Here is a 19,464-nt window from a genome sequence, read left to right as displayed (position 1 = left end):
GGCGGCGGGGGCTGCGGCCGCAGCGGCCTGAGGCGGGCGTGTGGGCACGGTGGTGGGAGACGTTGGAATCAGGGCATGCTGCTGCAAACGCATACAGCGGATGCATTCAGGCCCGCCTCTAGTGTGGCAATGACGACAGCTGCCCGCGTTGCCGCCTCGACAACACGCAGAGAGCCATGCGTGATCCTGTCGCGCTGCATGGTATGCATGCAGCACCGCTCACCGCTGGCGCCTCAGGAGCAGCTGCTGCAGCGGGTGCCTCGGGTGCCGCCGGTGCGCTGCCGCCCGCCGCACCTGCCGCAGGCTCCGCCGCGGGCTCCGCCGCCGCGGGCGCAGCAGCTGGCTTGGGCTCGGCAGCCGCGGGCTTGGGCGCCGCTGCCTTCTGCACAAAGCAAACCAGGAAGCCTGTCGAGTCGACATTGAGCTCTGAGATGGCCTTGTCCTCTGGCTCTAAGACCTTGCCTTTGTACACGAGCTTGAGCTGTGCTGCCGGGCACTCTGGTTGGGACGCCTCCACCTTGGCTTTCAGCTCGCCGACCGTGGCAGACGGCTCGGCCTCAATCTTGAAGCTCTTCCCGCCGATTGTGCGGAAAGTAAGCTCCATCGCTGCGCCGCACCAGGGGTGCCGCGCCGCCGCTGCGCTGTGGGACAGTCACCAGAGGCGTCCTCTGTGAGGCAGGCGCGCATGGACCGTCAGGGATGAGTTGTGTGTGCTTGAGGCCTTGAAAAGGTGCGCGTGACTGCAGCAAACGCTGTTGGCAACGCATGCACGCGCCAGAACGCCGTGCCTTGTGGCAACCGATCCCGCATCAATCGATCTGCCGCCCTCAGGCAGCATAGAGGCGCCCCCACCTATGAGTTCACGCAGACTTGTGAGGTGCCGATCCCGATCACGCCGTACAGGGCAGGGTTCAAGAGGCGGGTGCACCACGCGAACGGGTGCGGACAGATCACTCGGTTTTATGCTACCACGCTCACAATCGAGCGCAATATGAAACGAGTTCTAGTGGCGTCCATATGAACGGTGCTGCACGATAGTAACAGTGGTGTTCCTCGCGTCCTCCGGGCAGCAGCTGCGCCAGTCCCACACTGAACGATGTAATACAAATTCTCTAGGATACAGCTACAAAAGCCGTCTGTTAGCAGCAGTAAGTTGCATCATATGGCACCCTTGGCAACACACCTGTCAACGAGAGCAGCACATGAAGCCGTGCTCACCGTTGGCATAGCACGGCGGCGAGGCTGGTCTCAACCCTGGTGTCAAGCACTGCCTGTGGTTCGCACCCCGCTCATTGTGGGGAGAGTGTTCCAAAGAGGCACACAAACACGCAGTGGCACTTGCAGAAGCAGCAGCAATGGTGGACCCGACACTGGTGGCGGCGATGATGCCAACACCGGGCAGCAGCAGCAGCAGCAGCAGCCTGCAGCAATGGCAGCGGCCACACCAGGCCTCTCCGACGGCGTGAATTGGTACTGCTACACCGCCCTTGGGCTCTTATGGCTTGTGGATTTTACACCGATCGGTCAGGCCGTGGCGAGCGGCGCTGACGCCCCCATCAAGCTGGCTGTCTTCCAGCTGGCCACGTTCTTCCTGCCCTCGCTGGTCTACGCCTGGCGCATGGGTTGGGACTTCAAGGCCACGTTCCGCGTCGCGGCCCCGAGCGGCAAATGGGCGGCGGCCGGTGCGCGGGGGCAGCAGGGGAGGGGATGAGGGCCCGGCGAAAGGAGCTGTTGCAACCATTCATCGGCATCGTGTTTTGAGGGCCCGGCGGGCGCTCAAAATAGCAGCCGCTCAGCACGCAAGAGCTCCCAAGACGCCTCCGCGCCCTTCTTGCTTGCAGGCCTGGGCCTGGGCCCGGTGGTCTGGGCGCTGACGTCAGCAGCGATCTCGCTCAGAACGGGCGTCTGGCCGTGGGACTTGGCGCCCGACGCGGCCGCTGGCGCGGCGGGCGGCCTGGTGGGCGGGCTGGTCGCGGCTGCGGCTGCAGGAACCTCGCAGGATGCCGCGACGCTGCTGGCCAGCGCGGCGCTGGCGCCCGCAGGTGAGGCCGCCCTGTGTCGAGCCTGCAGGGCCAAACCTTTCCAGCTGTGGCGGCCGCCGAGGCCGTCGCTGGTTTAAAAGAGTGTGCTCCCATGCGGCCCTTGTCTTAGGTGCTCCTGACCTGCGCAATGATCAGAAGTCGGCACTGTTGCAGAACTAAGTGCGGTTTGCATCACAAACCGCCAACCCCCACTACGCCGCGTCACCTCAGTGATGGAGGAGCTGCTCTTCCGCGGCCTACTACTCACCGCGCTGCGCCAGCGCTTCGGCAGCGTCGACGCCGCGGCCGTGTCGGGCGCACTGTTTGCGCTCATCCACCTCAGCGTGGAGCAGTTCTTCCCGTTTTGCGTCCTCGGCCTCGCGGCCGGCGCGGTGGCGACGGCGTCCGGGAGCGTGTGGCCGGCGGTCGCGCTGCACGCAGGCTACAACGCCACCGGCCTCGCGCTGGGGCTGGCGCTGCAGAGGGCGGCGGCGGGCTGAGGGCACCCGCGGCGGTGTCTTGGCGTCGGCTGAGAACGTGCTGATCCTTTTTGAAAGTTGTGTTACACGTGTCCTGTGATGCAACCTAGCCCAAAATTTTAATTGAAAGAAGAAAGATGTACAAAGAACACAAGAATTGCACATCAGACCACTTATTAATGACGGTTCACTCATGTTGATCAGCAAGCAACTCAGCATCTTGCTCGAATACCGGAGATGGGTGCTCATGCACACCCCAGCAGCCACCCACCACAGGGGCGTGCGATTTGCATACCAATCCCCAAAATTGTTGCATCGCCGGCCCCAAAGCCATTCAGTAGCCAGCGGCGCGGTCCACCAAGTTCTTCGACAGGGGGCCCGTGCCCGCCATCAAGCTGTGGTAGTTGGCCGCGATCTGATTCGCAGCGCTCTGCGTGCGTGGCGGTCGTTTGAAGGGCCTGGTCAGGATGCGTCAGGTGCATCAGTGCTGGCAGATGATTTGTAATTACCATATGCCTGTCATGAGAGGCCAATTCCCGCAAACGAAGCGTAAAGTGAGGCCGCATGGCGAAAAGTCCGCAACTGCAACCAGCAGCTCAACATGCAGCGCAGTTGGCTCACACAGCGTCAAGAACCACACCCAACACACTCCATGACGCCATTTGGGATGCAGCTGCCCGACAGGTGCAGCCACACCTTCTGACCCGCGTGAACGGCCATGCCGACCCCGCCCCGACCACGACCCCTACCCACTCCCTCTGCGCCCACCCCCGCACCTCGAGCGTCGTCATCGATGCGACGTGCGGCGTCATCCTGACGCGGGGGTGCGTCCACAGCGGCGAGTCCTGCGGCAGCGGCTCCACTGCAAATACGTCCAGCAGGGCAAAGCCCACCTGTTCGTACAACAGAGACGCACAATGCAGCGACTTGCGTGGAAGAATAACTCATGCCACAGCGCCAGCCGGGCACGCCTGTGCTGCCTGCATGAATACGGATGCGCTATGGGCTTCCCCTCGAGACCCTCTGCCGGGCCCGGGGAGCTCCAGAGCACTCCTAGACAACAGCCAAGCGCCGTGCTGCAACGTGATGAGCAATGGCCCCCAAAATCATCAACTTGCGCCGTCACCTGCCCAGAGTCCAGTGCCCCCAGCAGGTCAGGCTCCACCAGGTGGCGCCCCCTGGCGCCGTTGATGACGGCGGCGCCCCTGGGCAGCCAGCTCAGCAGCTCGGCGTTGATGATGCCTTTGGGGCCGAGGTGTTGAAGGCAAACAGGGTTGGTGATATCAGCGATGGGGAGCTGTGCCGGCAGCAGGAGGCCGCTGGAGTGGAGATGGTCAAAACCTGGGGGTTGGCTACGCCGTCAAGTCAGGGCCACACACCCTTCCTAGCACCGCCTGTGCCCCACTCTGATGGAACCACACGTGCACAGTAAGCCACACACAAGAAATCAGCCGGCCTGCCCACCCTCTGTGTCTGGTGTCAGGGGCAGCAAGCAGACCAGGACGTCGCAGCCCGCCACAAACTCTTGCAGGCTGGCCACCCCATGGTGGCAGCGGATGGTCTGGTGTGTGTGTGTGTGTGTGTGTGTGTGTGTGTGTGTGTGTGTGTGTGCGCGTGTCAGTGTGTGTGTGTGTGTGTCAGTGTGTGTCAGTATGTGTGTGCGTGTGCACGCGCGCGCGTGCGTGTGTGTGTGCACGCGAGCGCGTGCGTGTGTGCGTGCGCTGTCGAGCGCACGTCGTGCTTTGCAAATCCGGACCGTGCTGGTGCACAAGTGCCGAAACGCAGGCACAGGAGCAGTCACAGTCACTGGAGCAAAACGATGGCCACTCTCTTCTGCCCAGCCATGAACAGTGCCGGGGAGCTGCCGCACACCGTGGTATCACACACACAGCAAATTGGGTCCGAGAGTCACAGCTCACGCGGTTGTGCCACCAGGTTCCCTCACCTCGTGCTGCCGCGGGGATCTGCTCCAGGCAGACACCTGGTAGCCCAGGCCGGCCAGGGCCTCCGCCGTCGCGCGGCCCATCAGCCCTGGGTGGTGCCAGAATAGGCAGGGGCGTGCACTGGATGAGCCCCCTTGAGGACGTTTCAAGTGCTCGTACAAGCTCGACAATATTGTGTGGCCGTTGCAACCACACCACGGCGGGCTTCGTTTTGACGGCCCGCCCTAAGCGTATGTCGGTGAATCCCGGCGGTGCACTCGTGAGCAAAGTCTGCTACACGCAATGGTCAGCCAACCCCAGCTGCGCACCCGCCAAGGATGCTGCATGCAGAAAAAACACGACCCACCGAATCCTAGCACCCCGACTCTGACGTCGCAGTTGTCGAGGTTGGTGCGCCCCTCCAGCTCCACGTCCCACCGGCGCGTGCGCTGCGCCTGACCGTAATCCTCAAACTTGCGCTGCCAGCTGATGACTCCCCAGATCACCCAGGTGGCCATGCGCTCCGCCATGCGAGGGTCAACCTGTGGACATCGTCAACATAGACCGTGTGTGTCAGAGTGTGTGTGTGTGTGTGTGTGTGTGTGTTTGCCATTTGTTTGCTATCAGTAAAGCCACTTTTAGGAAGCGAGTCTGTAAACATGAGTACATGAGTATGAGGAGGGAAAGGGGGGGCTGCTGCAGGGGCCGACAGATCGCCGCGGACAGCTGCTGGATAGTAAGGAGGGTGGTCGGCAAGATGCAGCACACAGGCAACACAAGGGGAGCGGCGCCGCGAGCATGCGCCGGAGGCCGCTTGCACAATCGCTGCCTTTGATGAGCACAGACATGATCCGTAATGGCACGAGGCAGCATTACACCACACAAACTTTTTCCTGGGCGCTCACGATGCGAAGAATGGGCAAGCTTGCCGGCACCTGGCGTTGACGGGGGGTGACATGGGAAGGGCGAGGTGCACAGCCGCGCGCAAGCGGCGTTGGGTTGTGTAAAAGATCGCTGCACGCACCCTCTGAGGGGGTGCGTCAACAAGCGGCTTGTCGACCTGGCCCCTTGTCTGCCAGTCGATTGAGGGTGTGTGAGTGTTTCAACTGTTGCCTGCACAACCATGGCTACCATGCCAAGGAGTTCATGACAGTGGACTTCAAAATCCGCCGCCGCGTGAGCGCACCTGACCAGGCTGCAGAATGTGGTCAACACCGGCGCCCAGCGACATCACGGCCTTGAGATTCAGGCACTGACAGGCATAGTGCAGGTGATCCAAGTCAGGCAAGGCAGGTGCGCTGTGTGGCTTCTCGCAGCGGCTAAACGCTTTGCGTGTGTGCATTCAACCTCAACGCATGAGGTATCGCCTGCTCGTGCCGCAGCGTCTGCAGCAATGGCGCTCTCACCTGCGCCAGGAGCCCCGGCGGCGGGTTCCACGCTACTGCAAAGCCGATGCGGTCCCAGTCTTTGACTTCATCCGTATATAGTACCGGCAGACCCCTCTCTTCCAGCAATTGCCTGTACTTCCCCTTGTTGGACCACTCTGCGAATGGGATTGATCGATGATCTGGGCTGCGTGGATCATGCCAGGGCCTACTACACGTTGCGCATGCTCGCCTGTGTACAGCAGCACGTCCCTGTTCGCTTGCTGCGTGCCGGTCGCCATTGCTCGGGCGGCGCGACGCTGAACCAGCGCGAGGTGCGGCAAAGCGCCGCGCAGTCTAAGCATTATCTGGCAGGACAGAAAGGAACTCTGTGTGCGCTCGACAGGGGATCTCGCAGCAACGCATCACCAACACTGTTGCATTCAGTGGCAGGCAGGCGGCCACAACCCCGCCCGCCAATCGGGCGTCGCCTGCCTCCGTGTTGTTTTCAATTGGCCAGAAAGCTGGGACCCAATACTCGAACTGCTGCAAGGAACATGGAAACCACAAGGCAGGGGCAGAGCAGTGGAGGTGGCGGTGGCAGCGGTGGCGGCGACGATGGCAGTGGTGAAAAGGGGCCGGGTCCGCCGGGTGGGGGGCTGCCGCCCCCCCCCCCCCCTTCAGCTGCAGCCGACGGCTGCAGCTGAGGGGGGGGGGCAGCGGCACCCAGGGTTGACAGACGGATGCCTGCGCCAGGTGTATGTTTGTGTCTTATGCAACCTGCAGGCCACCTACAGTATGCTAGGCAAAGCAGCCCCCAAAACAGCCGTTTGCTATCACTCATGTGACCTGTTTGACCCCCTGTCATGATGTGGCTCAGCCTCAGCTGTCCTACTTGCACTCGCACTGGTTTGCAAACCCCTCAGCAGGGCCTTGATCTCTCATTTCAGGCAGTCCTTGAGTCTGGCAGAGAGCCATGTCCCGCGGAAGCCGCTAATTATGATCTGAGCCAGCCAGCAGGCGGCATAAAAGAGGGCGGCTGCATGGGTGTGCCACACCAGTATAGCCCGTGATTGGGGTGCTGATGATGGTGTCAGAAGACGAAACCATTGGGTGCATGGGTGGCAGCAAAACTGTTTGCCCGAGATGGCAAACGAGGCGCGCGTCAGAGGTGTCAGTTTCAATGGAGAAGGTGCGCGGGCCCACAAGACTGACTTTCCTGCACACTCCCACAGCCCCCTGCCCGTTGACCACTATACTGCTTTCTACTGTACCAGGATCCAGCATACGCCTGACTGTCGCACGACAGCCCTTTGCCAACGGTCATTACCTGGTTCCCTAAACACGCATCTCAATCAACAGCAAGCATCAGCACACTGACAACAAAAAGGCTGCAGGGTCATGCCTGAAACCATGCCGCCTCTTCTTGAGGCAGCGCAGCCAGCAGCGCCGCCCAGGGCGCCGGCCCCCCTATGCCATCAAAGAAGCCGGGCGGCGGCTGCAAAAGCAGCTCAGGCAGTGGGGTTGCAAGCAGTAGGTCGAGGGGGTTGCCACCATCGCGGCGCGCCTTGAGGCGCTCCTCGCCCCAATGCCACGTCAGAACATAGATCATGGGAAGCTCTATGTCGCGCTTTAATGCATGCAGCGCCAACTCGTCGCCGTCCACTACTGGAAATGGCACCTCTTCTAATCGCTGCGGCAACATTTGGGCCGCGAGGTCTGCAAATGCGTGCCAGTCCCACGTGGCGGCGCCGCTGCCCAACGCGCCGGAGGCCACTGCGCACTTACAGTATGCAAGCAGGCTCGCGGTTGCCGCCTCATTGAAGGGGCGGGGCGTGCTCGCGTGTGCTGCACTCAGTTGCCACGGGCTGTAAAGAAAGACATCATCCGACAGGCCGTCCTCCTCCTCCTCGTCCTCCTCCTCGTCATCCTCCTCCCCCTCCTCCATCTCATTCATCCTTCCCCTCCTGCGCATTTCCGGCTCTCCCTCAAGACCGCCGCCCGTGCCGATGCGACCGGCGGCTGCCGCCGCGGAGAGCTGGGCGAGGACGCGGCGAAACGGCGCCAGCAGCCACAGGTGGCGTTCAGGGGGCGGCAGGTGCTGCGGCACCATGGCAACCTCTGGCAAGTCACTGAGGTTGTCGTCATCATCCTCGTCGGAAGAGTCCTGCAGCCCAAGAAAGCATGCCCCGCCGCTGGCTCTGTCAATGTTGACGTGTTGAAATCAAAGATGTGCGTCAGCTTGCGAACTGTTGCAAAACACTTCTAGGAACGTGCGATGCAGATATTTCTCCACCCCACCCCGCCCCGCCAGACGCACACCTGAATGAGCCCCAGGGCCTCCGCAGGGTCCTCCATTTCTTCCAGCAGCCGCGCCCACGCCTCAACGCCGCCGACGTCGTCGAACATGGACGCGTCTGCCCCATCAGCCGCTGACCTGGCAGCCGCGAGCAGCTGCGGCAGGCGGTTAAATATTTGCTCGAACAGTGGCCGGAACTCTGGCCGCGCTTCCTTTTCGACAAGATTCTCGTGCTGCGCCAACATGTAGTTGAACCCAAAGATCGTGTCGGCCGTCCAGCGCAGAGAGCGGCCCCCGAGCGCGCCCGCAAAGATGTTCTCGCCGCCCCAGCGCTCCCGGGCGTCCTGCTTGGACATCGGCTCAGCGATCAGCGGCCCTGCGACCGCCAGGAACGCGCGCCAGTCCCAAGCGGGCGGCAGCGCGCCGGCAGCGTACGCGAGCTTGCAGAAGAGGAGGAAGCGCTCGGCAACGTGCTGCTTGAGCCACGAATATCCGTCGTTGAACACCGCGTGCCGCACCATGCCGTCCAGGGTGCCGTCGTCCGTCATTCGCATCCGTCATTCGCAGCCGAAAGCAGTCGGCGAGCCAGGCGCGCTGCTGGGCAGGAGAGAGGCCGCTTGCCCAGCCGTCAGCAGTGGGCGGCAGCTGCGTGCGTGCGGCAGGGGGGTGGATTTTCGTCCATAAGGCATAGCCAGCACGCGCGCACAGCACCCCTCCTTGCAGCGCGCACGCATCCAAGGCAGCTGGCGACTTCTCACCAGCTCGCGGCCGCGGGGTGCCTGCTCTCCACGTGATGGCCAGCCCTGCTGCTGCTGCTGCTGCCTCTGCTGTGACGCGAAGCTGCCGCCGCCCTTCTTCTTGCGCTCGCGCGGTTGCTGCTGCTTGCGCTTGGCCTGCGATTGTGCGTGTACATGTGTGTGCACCGCGCCTGCTTCAGCCAGCGCTTGAAATTGCGCAGAACAAGTGGAGGATGGCGCAGCCAGCTTGGCACGAACCCGCAAGGGGCAACCCCGCTCACCATGACTTGGGCCACGGGACGCCGCGCAGGAGCTCTCGCGCGCGCCGGCACCGCCACCAACGGGCGGCGCGTGGCCTGGCAGCGCATTACGTGGCACTGAGGGTTAATTAGGGTCTAAGCACAGGAGGGGAAGGAGCCAGGAGCTCGCGAGGGGACGTCCGTGATCCTCCCGGTTGTAGCGTTGCGAGGCCTTTGTTGCCTGGCGAGTGTTCTTGTGGGGTGTAAAGCAGTGTCGTACTATTTAAGTGGCGGTCTTGCTGCGCTGGGGTGGCTGTCGGGCGTAATATGAACACTCCCTGGCTAGTGATCTCATGGTCAGGGCTGAGCGACCTGCCAGTGAACCACCCAACTTGGCAAGCACCACCCCCTCTGCACACACATGTATGTTACAGGAGTGGGGATGCCTTGTGATATAAGCTGACCACGGGTACCGGCTCACCACTCAACACCAATAGCCGGTGGTGTGATTAGAGTTATTTCTTCTACAGATCCACACTTGAGCTGGCCCGCCCGGCCCGCTTGCCACTCCACATCCGTCCTTGCTGCACGTACACACACCATGCAAAGCCTGTGCGGCAGCTGCTGCTGCTGCTGCACGTGGACATGGCCGCGGCCGCGTCCTGGCGACGCGCCCGCCTTGCCATGCGAGCGGAACGAGCGATGCACGAAGCACGGGCGGGGGCCCGCCGCTGCCATCTCGCCATCTCGTACACGCACTGCTGGTGACAAGCAGCAGCGCCTATCGACAGACGCATTAGTTTGAACCTGAGGCACTCAAGCTTTAACTCAACTCAAGGCGTTGCCCAGTGCAATCACACGCTCATCCGGGAGAACCACCTGCTCGTGTTACAAAACTGCAAACAATTTGCAGAGAGGACACCAACTTCGCAACAACTGTTCTACTGCCAAAGGGGCCTGCTCAATAAGCAACGGCCCCCTTTGCTGCATGGACATGTGCCTTGCCATGCAGCTCCCCGCCTTCATCAAGCAGGCTCAGCGCCCACGCCGCCACCTGGACAGCTGTCAAGCCCCCGCCCGCCGCAGCTGCAACCGCGTCCGCCGCTGCCACCGCCGATGCACGTAAGGCGGACTCGTCGTCGGCTGTAGGTGGGAGGGGCAGAGGCATGCAAAGGAGGTAAACACGTGATTTTCAGTCTCACATGAGATGCCAGCGCAATTACGCAGCAGCGCAGCACTAAAACAGGCCAGGCCCTAAGTGTTACGAGTGGCGGGCCCAGTCCCAAGTCAAGCCGTCCCCGACAGCACTTTCTTGTGCGTGGAAGTTGCAGACACGTGCTCTCACATACAATGTCACATGCACGCGCATGCACGCATGCAAGCACAAAAACTCTGCTCCAACCCCCACCTGAAAGCGGCTGCCCGCCGTCCACCGCCGCCGCGAGCGCCTCTGGCAGTGCCACCACCCCCAGCCCTCGCCACGCCGCCGCCGCGAGCGCCCCCGAGTCGCCGGCCAGCAGGGCCGCGTCATCCCAGGCAAACCTCGCGTCCGGCGCCGCGGTGCCAGGGTCGGCAGTGCCCACGTCGGTGGGCATGCCAAAGCGAGCGAAGAGATCGGCAGCGAGCGCCTGGGCTTTTCTGTGGAACGGCACCCTTGGAGAGGGCAGCAGGAAGGTGTGCGGGAATTGCGGCAGACGAGCGGGTGAGCGTTCAAACGTGGCATGGGGGGAGCGAGTCCTGTGCAGGCATCTGCAAACGCCCGATCTTTTTGACTGCAGGCATGAAAGCTCGAACACCGCAACGGGGCCATACATTTTGCCCAGCCGGCTGTCTGGCATTCAGCCAGGATGATTGTATGCCAGGCGCCAGGAGAAACGACGCCACACCGGCACAACCCCACAAGTGCAGGGGGCTGCATCTCTGCAAAGTTCGCTGCATAACCAACCATGGCTGAGGGGTGACGATACGTGCTTTGGTGGGCACAAAAGCAGTGCGTCGGGACCCGGCGGAGGCACGCACCGGGACTCCCCGCACGTTGCGACGTCGTCAAACCCTGGGAAGTTGGCCGCCAGGTCAGCAACCAGCGCCGCAGCCAGCGCAGGCTCCCTGCAGTCGTGGCCAGGGCGGGGCGCGAGCCGGGGCACATGGAAGGGTGAGGGTGGGGGCCGACCATGGCCACACGCCGACTCTACACGCGCACTCCCCGGCCGCCTGGCGCGCCCCGCATGGCGTGGTTGCACACGCGCTGCCGCACTAGCGACAGCTGGCCCGCGCACCCCGCGGCCTTGCGGGCGTCCAGCAGCTTCAGGATGTGCTGCCCAAAGGTGCGCTGCCCGAGCCGCTCCAGCGCCGCGCCGGCGCCGTTGAGCGTTGCCCTGATCGCGTCTGCCAGCGGCTGCAGCGGGCCCTAGTGTATTCAGGGCACAACAGGGAGTCGGGTGATGCAGATGGGTGTGGCACGGGAGTCGGCAACACTCGCGCGACGAAACGTTCAACCTAGAAGTACAACACAACAGATGGCACCCAGGCTTTGTGCCAGCGGGGATCAGGAAACTGAGGCGGGCGCTGTCAAGTGACCACGTGAATGCTCACATGGTGCCCCCCTTGCCCCAGTGCTCACGGGCTTTGATATTGTGATGCCCGGCTGCAGCTCCTGCGGGGCGACAAGGTTGCGACATGGGGTGCGGCAGGCAGAGAGGTGCCCTGTCAGGCCTGAAGCTAGCGTGCACAGGCTGTGAGCCCCGCAGGGTGTGCAGATAACCAAGATGTCGAGAGGGCATGCTGCGCACGCTTCCAAAATCCTTTATGCGCAGGGCGTACAAAGGATGCCCAGCAAGGTGAACTCACGTGATCCACGCGCGCCTCAAATGAGAAGTAGTTGGTGACCCCAAAGAGACTGAAGTCCTTCAAAAAGTGGCGGTCCAGCCGCTTGGCGCCCAGGTGCAGCCCAAGCGCCCCAAACTGCATCGTCTCACGCGCGTCCCGGCCGGTCGCTGCGCGCAGCTGCTCGTCATACTCGCTGCCGAAGTCGAGGAGGCGGTAGATCGCGAGGAAGGTGATCTGTGGGGTAGGCAGGGAGGTGGTGTTTTAGGTTCAAAAGCAGAGGCAGGTGTGTGGGGGGCTGTTTGGGTATGTGTGGGCCGCGCTCTTGCACTTCAATTTGCATCCGTGCAGCACAAGCGTGGTGGGGCTCGGCCTGCTCCTGCGGAGACCTGCCACCCCTGCTGCCGCCTGCAACCAGCTGCTAAGCCCGTGTCGGCAGTAAGGCTCACCTCATCCTCTATGGTCTCAAACCTGACCGGGAAGCCTGCCCTGGCCGCCGCCCGCACTTCATCAGGCTTTAGCCGGGCTGCGACCGCCGCAGCCGCGTCGGCGTTGATCGAGACGCCACCAAGCCCCGCCGCACAGACACTGAGGTGATGCATGCGAAGGTTAAGGGTTTGTGTGACTGCTCTCCAAAGCCGTGGCAAGGGGCTGTAGGCAGTTGGACGGCGCACAAAGCGCAGCGCTCCAAACAATGCACCAGTGCGAGTGGCGACGCTCGGGGCGCCCCAGTCCAGCAGTGATCAACCTGTGCAGCTCCTCTAACAAGGTCACGCCCGGCATTGGATTAGCTCGTGCCTCCGCTGTGTTGCTACCGTATTGGTGTCGGATGACGTTGCGCCCGCCCTGCTATGGTGCGATCTACGCAGTTTGTAATGGGTTCGATTGACAATGCCAGCTTTTACAGCTAGCGTCCGTATCGGAAGCCTGATTTACCAGCACGCCAGCCTGCTGCATGCTTGCCAGGGCGGCTGGTGACTAGGGCGGCCGGTGTGCTGTGGTGCTGGGTGTAGACTGGTTATCAGGTCTGTGCTGGTTGCCAACTCGCGGTATACTTCTATGTCATCATCTGACAAGCCTGGATATTTTGTTGTACAGGGCGATGTGCCTGCACCCCGACCTTCCCTTGCTGACCTAGTCACGTGACCTGTACACAGGTCGCCGCCTCAGCTTACACATGCAGCACGTCCGCGAGCTCAAACTCAGCACAGCCGCGCCGAAGCTACAGCAACACCTTTCACAACCGTGCCGCTGTCGCAACACCATCCCCTGCCGGCCGCGGCAGCGAGCGCCGCCGTCGCCGCGCCCACGGGCCCCCCGCCAGCCTCAATCGCTAAACTTGATCTTCTTGGCCTTGCCAGGCAGCGCCGCGGCGAGGCCGTCGTACTCATAGTCTATCCCTGCCTCTGCTATCTTGGCCTGCCGCTTGCGGTCCCGCCGCAGCAGCACCGCGACACGCTTGGCGTGCTCCTGCGGCGTGCGTGGCCGATTGTGGCGCTCGGCCTCGATCTTGCGCCAGGGGACCTTCAAGGGGAGGGGAGAGGAGAGAAGGGATGGGGAGAGATGAAGGGACGGGTGATGATGAGGCGACAGCAACACAGTAGCTGCCAGGAGGAGTGCCAGGCTCGGCCTGACAGCAGCGCTTCCTGTGTAGCTGGTAACGCAGCAGTCATGTCCCTGAAATCACCCCGCAGGCTGCTTCATGCCGTGACAAGACAGCCAGCGCCATCATAACCCTGTCCCTGCCTGTGGGTCCTCCCGAGGCCCCGTCAACCGCCCTGCCTTGCCAAAGCGCCCACCTGCTTGAACTTGCGGTTCGCGCCCTTGAACAGCAGCGGGTGCACCTCCCCCTGCTTAAGGCACCGCACCGACAGCCGCTGCGCAAACATGAAGTGGCCGTCCATCGCCTCGGCCGCGATGCGCGCGACCTCGGGGACCGCGAACTCAAGGAATGCGTAGTGCTTCGCGCGGCCTGTCTTCTTGGAGCGCGACACCCGGACGCGGGAGAGGCGGCCGAACTGGCTGAAGAAGCCTGGGGTGGTTGAAACGGGGAGGGGCGGAAGGGCGGGGTGGGCGGGTTAGAGGGGCGCCTTGGGGTTGGTGCAGGCAAGGGCGCAAAGCACGAGCAAGGCTGGGCTGAGCTGGACTGCTCCTCCGCTGCATATACGTTCGTGCGCGAGCCGCCTGGTGCGAGCGCCGCGGCCCAGCAGCAGTAAGTGATTTCCAAGGCAGCGCTACCGCACCCACCCAGCAACTGGTCCTCATAAAAGCCGTGGGGCAAATGCCTGTGAGTTCAAAAATCGTGCAGCAAGGATGATAGGGCACAGGCTGATGGTGGCAGCGCACTGGGTTGTGACGGTTCCGGCAGCGGCAGCCACATCGGTGACTTCCGCGCAGGGGCAAGCCGCTGGTGGTGATAGTTGCTACCGTCAGGAACGGCGCCCCATGAACGAGAAAGCCACCAGAACATGCACTCACCCTATGTAAACCACACTGCTGAGGTCGCCGCCATCTGCGCCGCCGCTGCTGCCGCCGCCGCCGCCGCTTGTGCTCGGTAGCGTGTCATCGCGCTCCTCCGCCGCATCCTGCTGCGCTTTCCGCTTTTTGCTGCTGCCCATAGATTCTGACTTGACCTCTAACGGAGTAAGCCTCGCTTTTGCTGGAGTCGACGGCCGACACGAATGGCAACCGTAGCAGTGTCGCGTCAATGCAGGATCTATTGGGCTTTGCGATTCTTGAACAGCTCTCGGTTTGGTTTTGTTCTTAGCGACAAGGGCAGCTATACAGTTTTGAGCCGTTCCGTTCCGTAGGAAAGATATCGGTTCTTGCCCGATTTAGGAATTGTGTGCATATGGCAAACTCCTCGTAGATATCACCCGCATACTCTCATTCATCTGAGGACGTGATCTGGCGCGCAGTGATCGGGCTTGGCGGAGTAAACGGCCAGATATGGCCCCCAAAAAGCAGCAGGAGGTGGAGCTGACTGAGGGACAGCAACGTGAGGCGACGGAGGCCTCGCGCCGGAAGCAGCGCGCCATTGACGCCGGGGTAAGCTCGGACCGCCGCGCTGCTGGCACTATTTGTGATGGGCCTGCGCGCACCATGCCTCATCGCCTGCAGCCCATTCCCCCCTTGGTAGGTAATTGGCACAAAAGTTGTGCATACCGCGCAGCAAGTGGCACTCTCAAGAGGTGAGGGGCCGGTTGTGGCGCCTCATGGCAGAGTCTTCCCTGGTTCATTTGTTGTGGGTGCAAGCTGGCTGGCTGGCTGCACCTGAGCAGGTGCCCGCCAACACGCATGCCTTATTGCAGCGCTTGCCAAGGCGGATGGCAAGGACATCATCAAAAAGGGTTCATACAAGAAAAACAGGCGCGGATGTTTTGACGGGCAGGGGGAGCTGGTGGGTCCCACCATGTTGTGGCGCAGCTGCTTTGTCAAGGTGCCCATCAACAAGCTGCATTGCGCTCGCCATGAACACGTGCCCAGCACCATCAGAGCCCCTTCCAGCCCAGCACCAGTAGCACCCTCTTCCAGCGCTGTGCGCCATCCAGCATGTATGCGCCCTGAACTGCCGTGCATCTTGGCACATGGCAGCCGCCCAAACCCACCTCTTGCGTCCTCAAACACCCCCAGGTACCTGCTGGTCTTCAACTGCAGCATCGCCCCCGCCGCAGCCGGCCGCATGGTGAGCCACAGGGCGTCGTAGCCATTGGTGCCACCAAAGCATTCAGTACGGCGCGACTCAATGCACACGCATAGAGCGCCAAACCTGCCCTGAACCGTTGTGCCGTCACCTCGCAACAGCTCCCCACGAGCCAGGCATGACGGAAAGGGTTCCGCGAGGCTGTCAAAGCACACCCTGCGCGTGCCAGGGCTTGAATCCCCAGCACCACAGGCCTGCATCCCTTTTGCTCTGCCGCCGCACCAACACCAGCCACATGCATGCGCACACAAATGCGCGCGTGCACGCGCGCGCGCACACATACACACACACACACACACACATTCACACACACACACACATTCACACACACACACACTCACACACACCCACCTACGCACGCACGCATGCGCGCACACACACATTCACACACGCGCATGCGGCTCAACGTGCCAGCCGCTTCAAATGTGGCATGTAACTATGCAATCACACACAACCTCAACCCCGGTCCCAAGGGTGTCCTATCCAACCTGGACAGCAAGAACCCGGTCATGTACCTGGAGTTCCCGGGGGGCGGCCGCCTGAAGCTGCTGGGCACGCTGCTGTTCCCCACCAATAAGTACGTCGTGCTGCGGCTGCCGTCGCGCGGCGGCGACAAGAGTGGCGGCGTGCTGTGCGAAGACGTGTTTGAGAGCATGGTGGGTTTTGGGTGGATTTTGAGGTGTTCGGGGTGGGGTAAATCTCTCTTGCATTGGGGGTTCAGCGACAGGTTCCTGGCCGGGCCAGGGTCCAGGGTGTAGAGGGCGCTTGATGGCCATGTGTGTATGGAAGCGGGCCAGATTGGTGAGGGGGCAAAAGTGGGGACCTGCATCAAGGTTGACCACGAGCAGCCTTGAGGTAACGACGCCCTCGGGCCTTGCGGCTCGGAGCCTGAAGCGCGGCGCCCCGCTCTGTTGATGTCACCTCCCCACCAAGATCGTGTTTTCCGAGGCCTGGTGGGTCGGCACCAAGGAGGAGAACCCCGAGGAGCGCCGCCTGCCGCTGCCTGAGGAACTGGCGGCCGCCAAGGCCCACGAGGCGTTTGACTACGGCTACGGGGCCGGCGCCGGCGCGGACGAGGGGCCGGCCGCACCGCTGAAGAAGCGCACGGGCGGCGGCGGCGGCACGCAGGGCACGCAAGGCACGCAGACGCAGACACAGGGAGATGGCGAGGACGCATCGCAGGTGCGTGAAGGATGCGCGTGAGATCGGGGCCGCGCCGAGGGGGCGGGCCGCGATCAGCGCATGCACGCGGCTGTCTAAATTTCAAAAGTTGGCTGGGGGAGGGCCGCTGGGATGCACTTGGGGATGTCGAGCAGCGTTGAGTTTGCAGTGAAAAGTGCGTTGCATCAAAATCCACACCGATTACGCTCGTATGGCCGGACTGCCCCGCAGCCGCTGCCGCCGTCTGCATCGCGGCCCCAGCGCGCCGCGGCGAAGAAGCGCCGCTACACAGACGGCAGCGGCTCGGACGACGACGGCAGCGGTTCCGGCGATGAAGGCGCGGACAGCAGCAGCGGCGGCAGCCTCAGCACTGATCCAGGGGCGTCGCGCGGGCGCGCGCGGGGCACGCCTGCAAAGAGCCCCGCCGCCAAGAGGTGCGGCGCGATGCCTGCGGCATGTGTCCCTGCTCTTAGCATGGTGACTGAGCGTCAGGAGTATGGCGCCTTTGCAATGTCGTTGATGGGCAAAACTGGCATGGCCCAAGGTGAGGGTGCCAGTAATCTCTGCTGCTTTGGCGGCTCACAGACTCTGCTGCACTGCCGGATTGGGTTCTGCAGGCACAAGGGACCCAGCCAGGCGGAGGAGGACGGGGAGGACGAAGCGCAGCCGCCGCGGCGAGGCCAGCAGAAGCCGCGCCCGGGCGCGCGTGGTGGCGGCGGTGGCGGCGGCGGCGGTGGGGCCAGGGGCAGCCGCAAGCCCAGGCGGGGCGCTGTGGACGGGGAGGGGGAGGGGGGTGCTGATGATGGTGATGGTGATGCCGACAATGATGAGGTGATTCTTCTAAGCAGCGGCAGCGACGGCGAGGGCGAGGGCGGCGGCCGGCGAGTCAACAGCGCGGCGAAGCGCCCGCAGCGGCGAGCGTCGCAGCAGCAGGTGTGTTGGCGGGCCGCTTGGCTGCGGCCGCACGCGCCTTACCTGTGCGCAAGCGTCTGCTGGTGGCCCTGGTCAGACCGCATGTGTGCAGGAGCGGCACGCGGTGCCCCCGGGACAGCTGTTTGTGTTGATCGTCTGCCATCGCATCATGCCGTATAGTCACAAGTCAAACTGCATTGGCGATGCGCTCCGTTTCCACATCAACCCTGAGTCAGGTGGTGGTGGTCATTGACTCGGAAGATGACACGCAGGGCGGCGCCGGCGGCGCAGGGCGGAAGCCGGCCGCCAAAAAAGCGGGAGGCGGCGGCGCTGCGCAGCCGCGGCAACGGGGGGCCCGCCCGGCCGCCAAGCGGCGAAAGCAGGCGGTGGTGTTGGATGAGGAGGGCGCGGAGGACGAGGAGGAGGCGGAGGCAGCGGGGGCGGCGAGCGACGGCAGCGGCGGGGGCGGCGCTAGGCGGCGCGCGCCGGCGCGGCGGGCGGGCGCGGTGGCGGCGCAGCGGCTCAAGCAGTCGCAAGGAGGTAGTGACACGGATGACGACGAGGGGGGCGGCAGCGGTGACAGAGGCAGCGGGGATTCCGACGAAGAGCAAGAGGAGGAGGGGGATGATGACAGCGGGTCCGACTATGTCGATGATGAGTGATTATTGGATCGCTCGGCACATGTGCCGTTACTTGCTGGGCTCCTGCTTGGCTTGCAACGCCGCTTCTATTTTGCAGTCAACACTCCCAGGCTTTGGTTAGACTGCGCACTTCACAGCGTAAAGAGCGGCGTGCTGCATGACACATCTTTCACCAGACCAGCCTTTTGGCATCTTCTTGCGACTTGCGGCCTTGCGCTGTTCGTGCCGCGGGTAACTTCAGCTGCCTGAGCCGGGCATGCGTGCTGGGGCAGCGAGCACTGAGCAGCCACAGCGCCGTCGAGCACGCTGAGTTAGAGGGGCCGTGGCTTACCGCAATACTGAAAAAAAAGGCACGGTGCAACGTGACTCGTGTTCTGCTTCAGCGTGAGTGCGCTTGTTGACGAACATCCAAGGACAAAGTGCTTCCGATCGATCTCAACGTGCATCGCGGGCAGCAGAAAGATGCAGGGATTGCGCCAGACAGCTACGCCGAGCAGCACATTGGGCTTGCGTGCTAGCCTGACGGTCCCCGTTGTGCATTTCGGTCCCTGCAGCCATCTCTCGGCCAGCCCATGTGCCGTCCAGCGGGATGCCTCCACTTCTGTGACGAGCCGCGCTTGCAGCTACACTCATAGCAATCGGCGGCGCACCGCTGTGCGCCCGCCGGCAGCGGTCGCGCCGCCGGCGAGCGCCAGCAGCAGCACCGGTGTCGAGATGAAGGTCGTTGAGGTGGACCTGGAGGACCGCTCTTACCCCATCTACATCGGCCAGGGGCTGCTGAACCGCGGGGAGCTGCTGCGGAAGCACGTGCCCAGCAAGCGCGTGCTGGTCGTCACCAATGAGACAATCGCACCGCTGTACCTGGACAGGTGCGGGGTTGATACATGACACAAGCACAGTGCTGTTGGGCAGTGCGGTGGCCGGGCAGATTCCCTTCCTGTGTTGCAAGCTAGGGCACAGTTGATGAGCTAAGCACTGTTTCAACTCGTACCATCTGTGCCAAGCTAGCTGCCTCGTTGGTGGCGACGTGCCCTTACCCCGAGGTTCATATTTCTGGCACAAAAAAAGGACCATCGAATTTCGGGGAACGGCTTCTACAGCGCACGCGCTTGGCGCCAGCATCCCGCCCCACCCTGCCAGCTGCCCCCCCCGCAAGCCCAGCC

At 63.0% G+C, this 19,464-nt stretch overlaps 8 protein-coding genes across 8 annotated transcripts; 3 read left to right on the top strand and 5 right to left on the bottom strand.

Annotated features, from left to right (window-relative positions):
* Positions 1-68: 68 nt before the first annotated feature.
* MNEG_5638 (UV excision repair protein RAD23) lies at positions 69-604 on the bottom strand (the record flags this gene model as incomplete). Its single annotated transcript, XM_014045893.1, has 2 exons — positions 69-155; positions 224-604. The coding sequence occupies 2 exons, from the start codon at positions 602-604 to the stop codon at positions 69-71; spliced, it is 468 nt and encodes a 155-aa protein (XP_013901347.1).
* Positions 605-1,429: 825 nt separating this feature from the next.
* Positions 1,430-2,521, top strand: MNEG_5637 (hypothetical protein; the record flags this gene model as incomplete). The annotated part of the gene is made up of 3 exons (XM_014045892.1): positions 1,430-1,682; positions 1,842-2,042; positions 2,253-2,521. The coding sequence occupies 3 exons, from the start codon at positions 1,430-1,432 to the stop codon at positions 2,519-2,521; spliced, it is 723 nt and encodes a 240-aa protein (XP_013901346.1).
* Positions 2,522-2,834: 313 nt separating this feature from the next.
* MNEG_5636 (gyoxylate/hydroxypyruvate reductase A) lies at positions 2,835-4,952 on the bottom strand (the record flags this gene model as incomplete). The annotated part of the gene is made up of 6 exons (XM_014045891.1): positions 2,835-2,930; positions 3,250-3,393; positions 3,627-3,742; positions 3,965-4,061; positions 4,446-4,531; positions 4,790-4,952. The coding sequence occupies 6 exons, from the start codon at positions 4,950-4,952 to the stop codon at positions 2,835-2,837; spliced, it is 702 nt and encodes a 233-aa protein (XP_013901345.1).
* Positions 4,953-8,051: 3,099 nt separating this feature from the next.
* MNEG_5635 (hypothetical protein) lies at positions 8,052-8,633 on the bottom strand (the record flags this gene model as incomplete). Its single annotated transcript, XM_014045890.1, has 1 exon — positions 8,052-8,633. One exon carries the CDS (start codon positions 8,631-8,633, stop codon positions 8,052-8,054), a length of 582 nt encoding a protein of 193 aa, XP_013901344.1.
* Positions 8,634-9,949: 1,316 nt separating this feature from the next.
* Positions 9,950-12,486, bottom strand: MNEG_5634 (hypothetical protein; the record flags this gene model as incomplete). Its single annotated transcript, XM_014045889.1, has 6 exons — positions 9,950-9,957; positions 10,470-10,699; positions 11,081-11,167; positions 11,338-11,456; positions 11,909-12,121; positions 12,334-12,486. 6 exons carry the CDS (start codon positions 12,484-12,486, stop codon positions 9,950-9,952), a joined length of 810 nt encoding a protein of 269 aa, XP_013901343.1.
* Positions 12,487-13,210: 724 nt separating this feature from the next.
* Positions 13,211-14,502, bottom strand: MNEG_5633 (putative RNA-binding protein; the record flags this gene model as incomplete). The annotated part of the gene is made up of 4 exons (XM_014045888.1): positions 13,211-13,408; positions 13,684-13,916; positions 14,132-14,169; positions 14,363-14,502. 4 exons carry the CDS (start codon positions 14,500-14,502, stop codon positions 13,211-13,213), a joined length of 609 nt encoding a protein of 202 aa, XP_013901342.1.
* Positions 14,503-14,833: 331 nt separating this feature from the next.
* MNEG_5632 (DNA-binding protein RHL1) lies at positions 14,834-18,322 on the top strand (the record flags this gene model as incomplete). Its single annotated transcript, XM_014045887.1, has 8 exons — positions 14,834-14,882; positions 15,057-15,075; positions 15,518-15,569; positions 16,061-16,243; positions 16,521-16,769; positions 16,980-17,182; positions 17,366-17,681; positions 17,897-18,322. 8 exons carry the CDS (start codon positions 14,834-14,836, stop codon positions 18,320-18,322), a joined length of 1,497 nt encoding a protein of 498 aa, XP_013901341.1.
* A 693-nt stretch (positions 18,323-19,015) lies between these two features.
* MNEG_5631 (3-dehydroquinate synthase) lies at positions 19,016-19,273 on the top strand (the record flags this gene model as incomplete). Its single annotated transcript, XM_014045886.1, has 2 exons — positions 19,016-19,170; positions 19,255-19,273. 2 exons carry the CDS (start codon positions 19,016-19,018, stop codon positions 19,271-19,273), a joined length of 174 nt encoding a protein of 57 aa, XP_013901340.1.
* Positions 19,274-19,464: the final 191 nt, after the last annotated feature.

Source organism: Monoraphidium neglectum (genome assembly GCF_000611645.1).
Source record: "Monoraphidium neglectum strain SAG 48.87 unplaced genomic scaffold scaffold00855, whole genome shotgun sequence".
Classification (NCBI taxonomy): domain Eukaryota; kingdom Viridiplantae; phylum Chlorophyta; class Chlorophyceae; order Sphaeropleales; family Selenastraceae; genus Monoraphidium; species Monoraphidium neglectum.
Note: the sequence above shows the minus strand (reverse complement) of the source record. Positions and strands in the feature narration are given on the sequence as shown.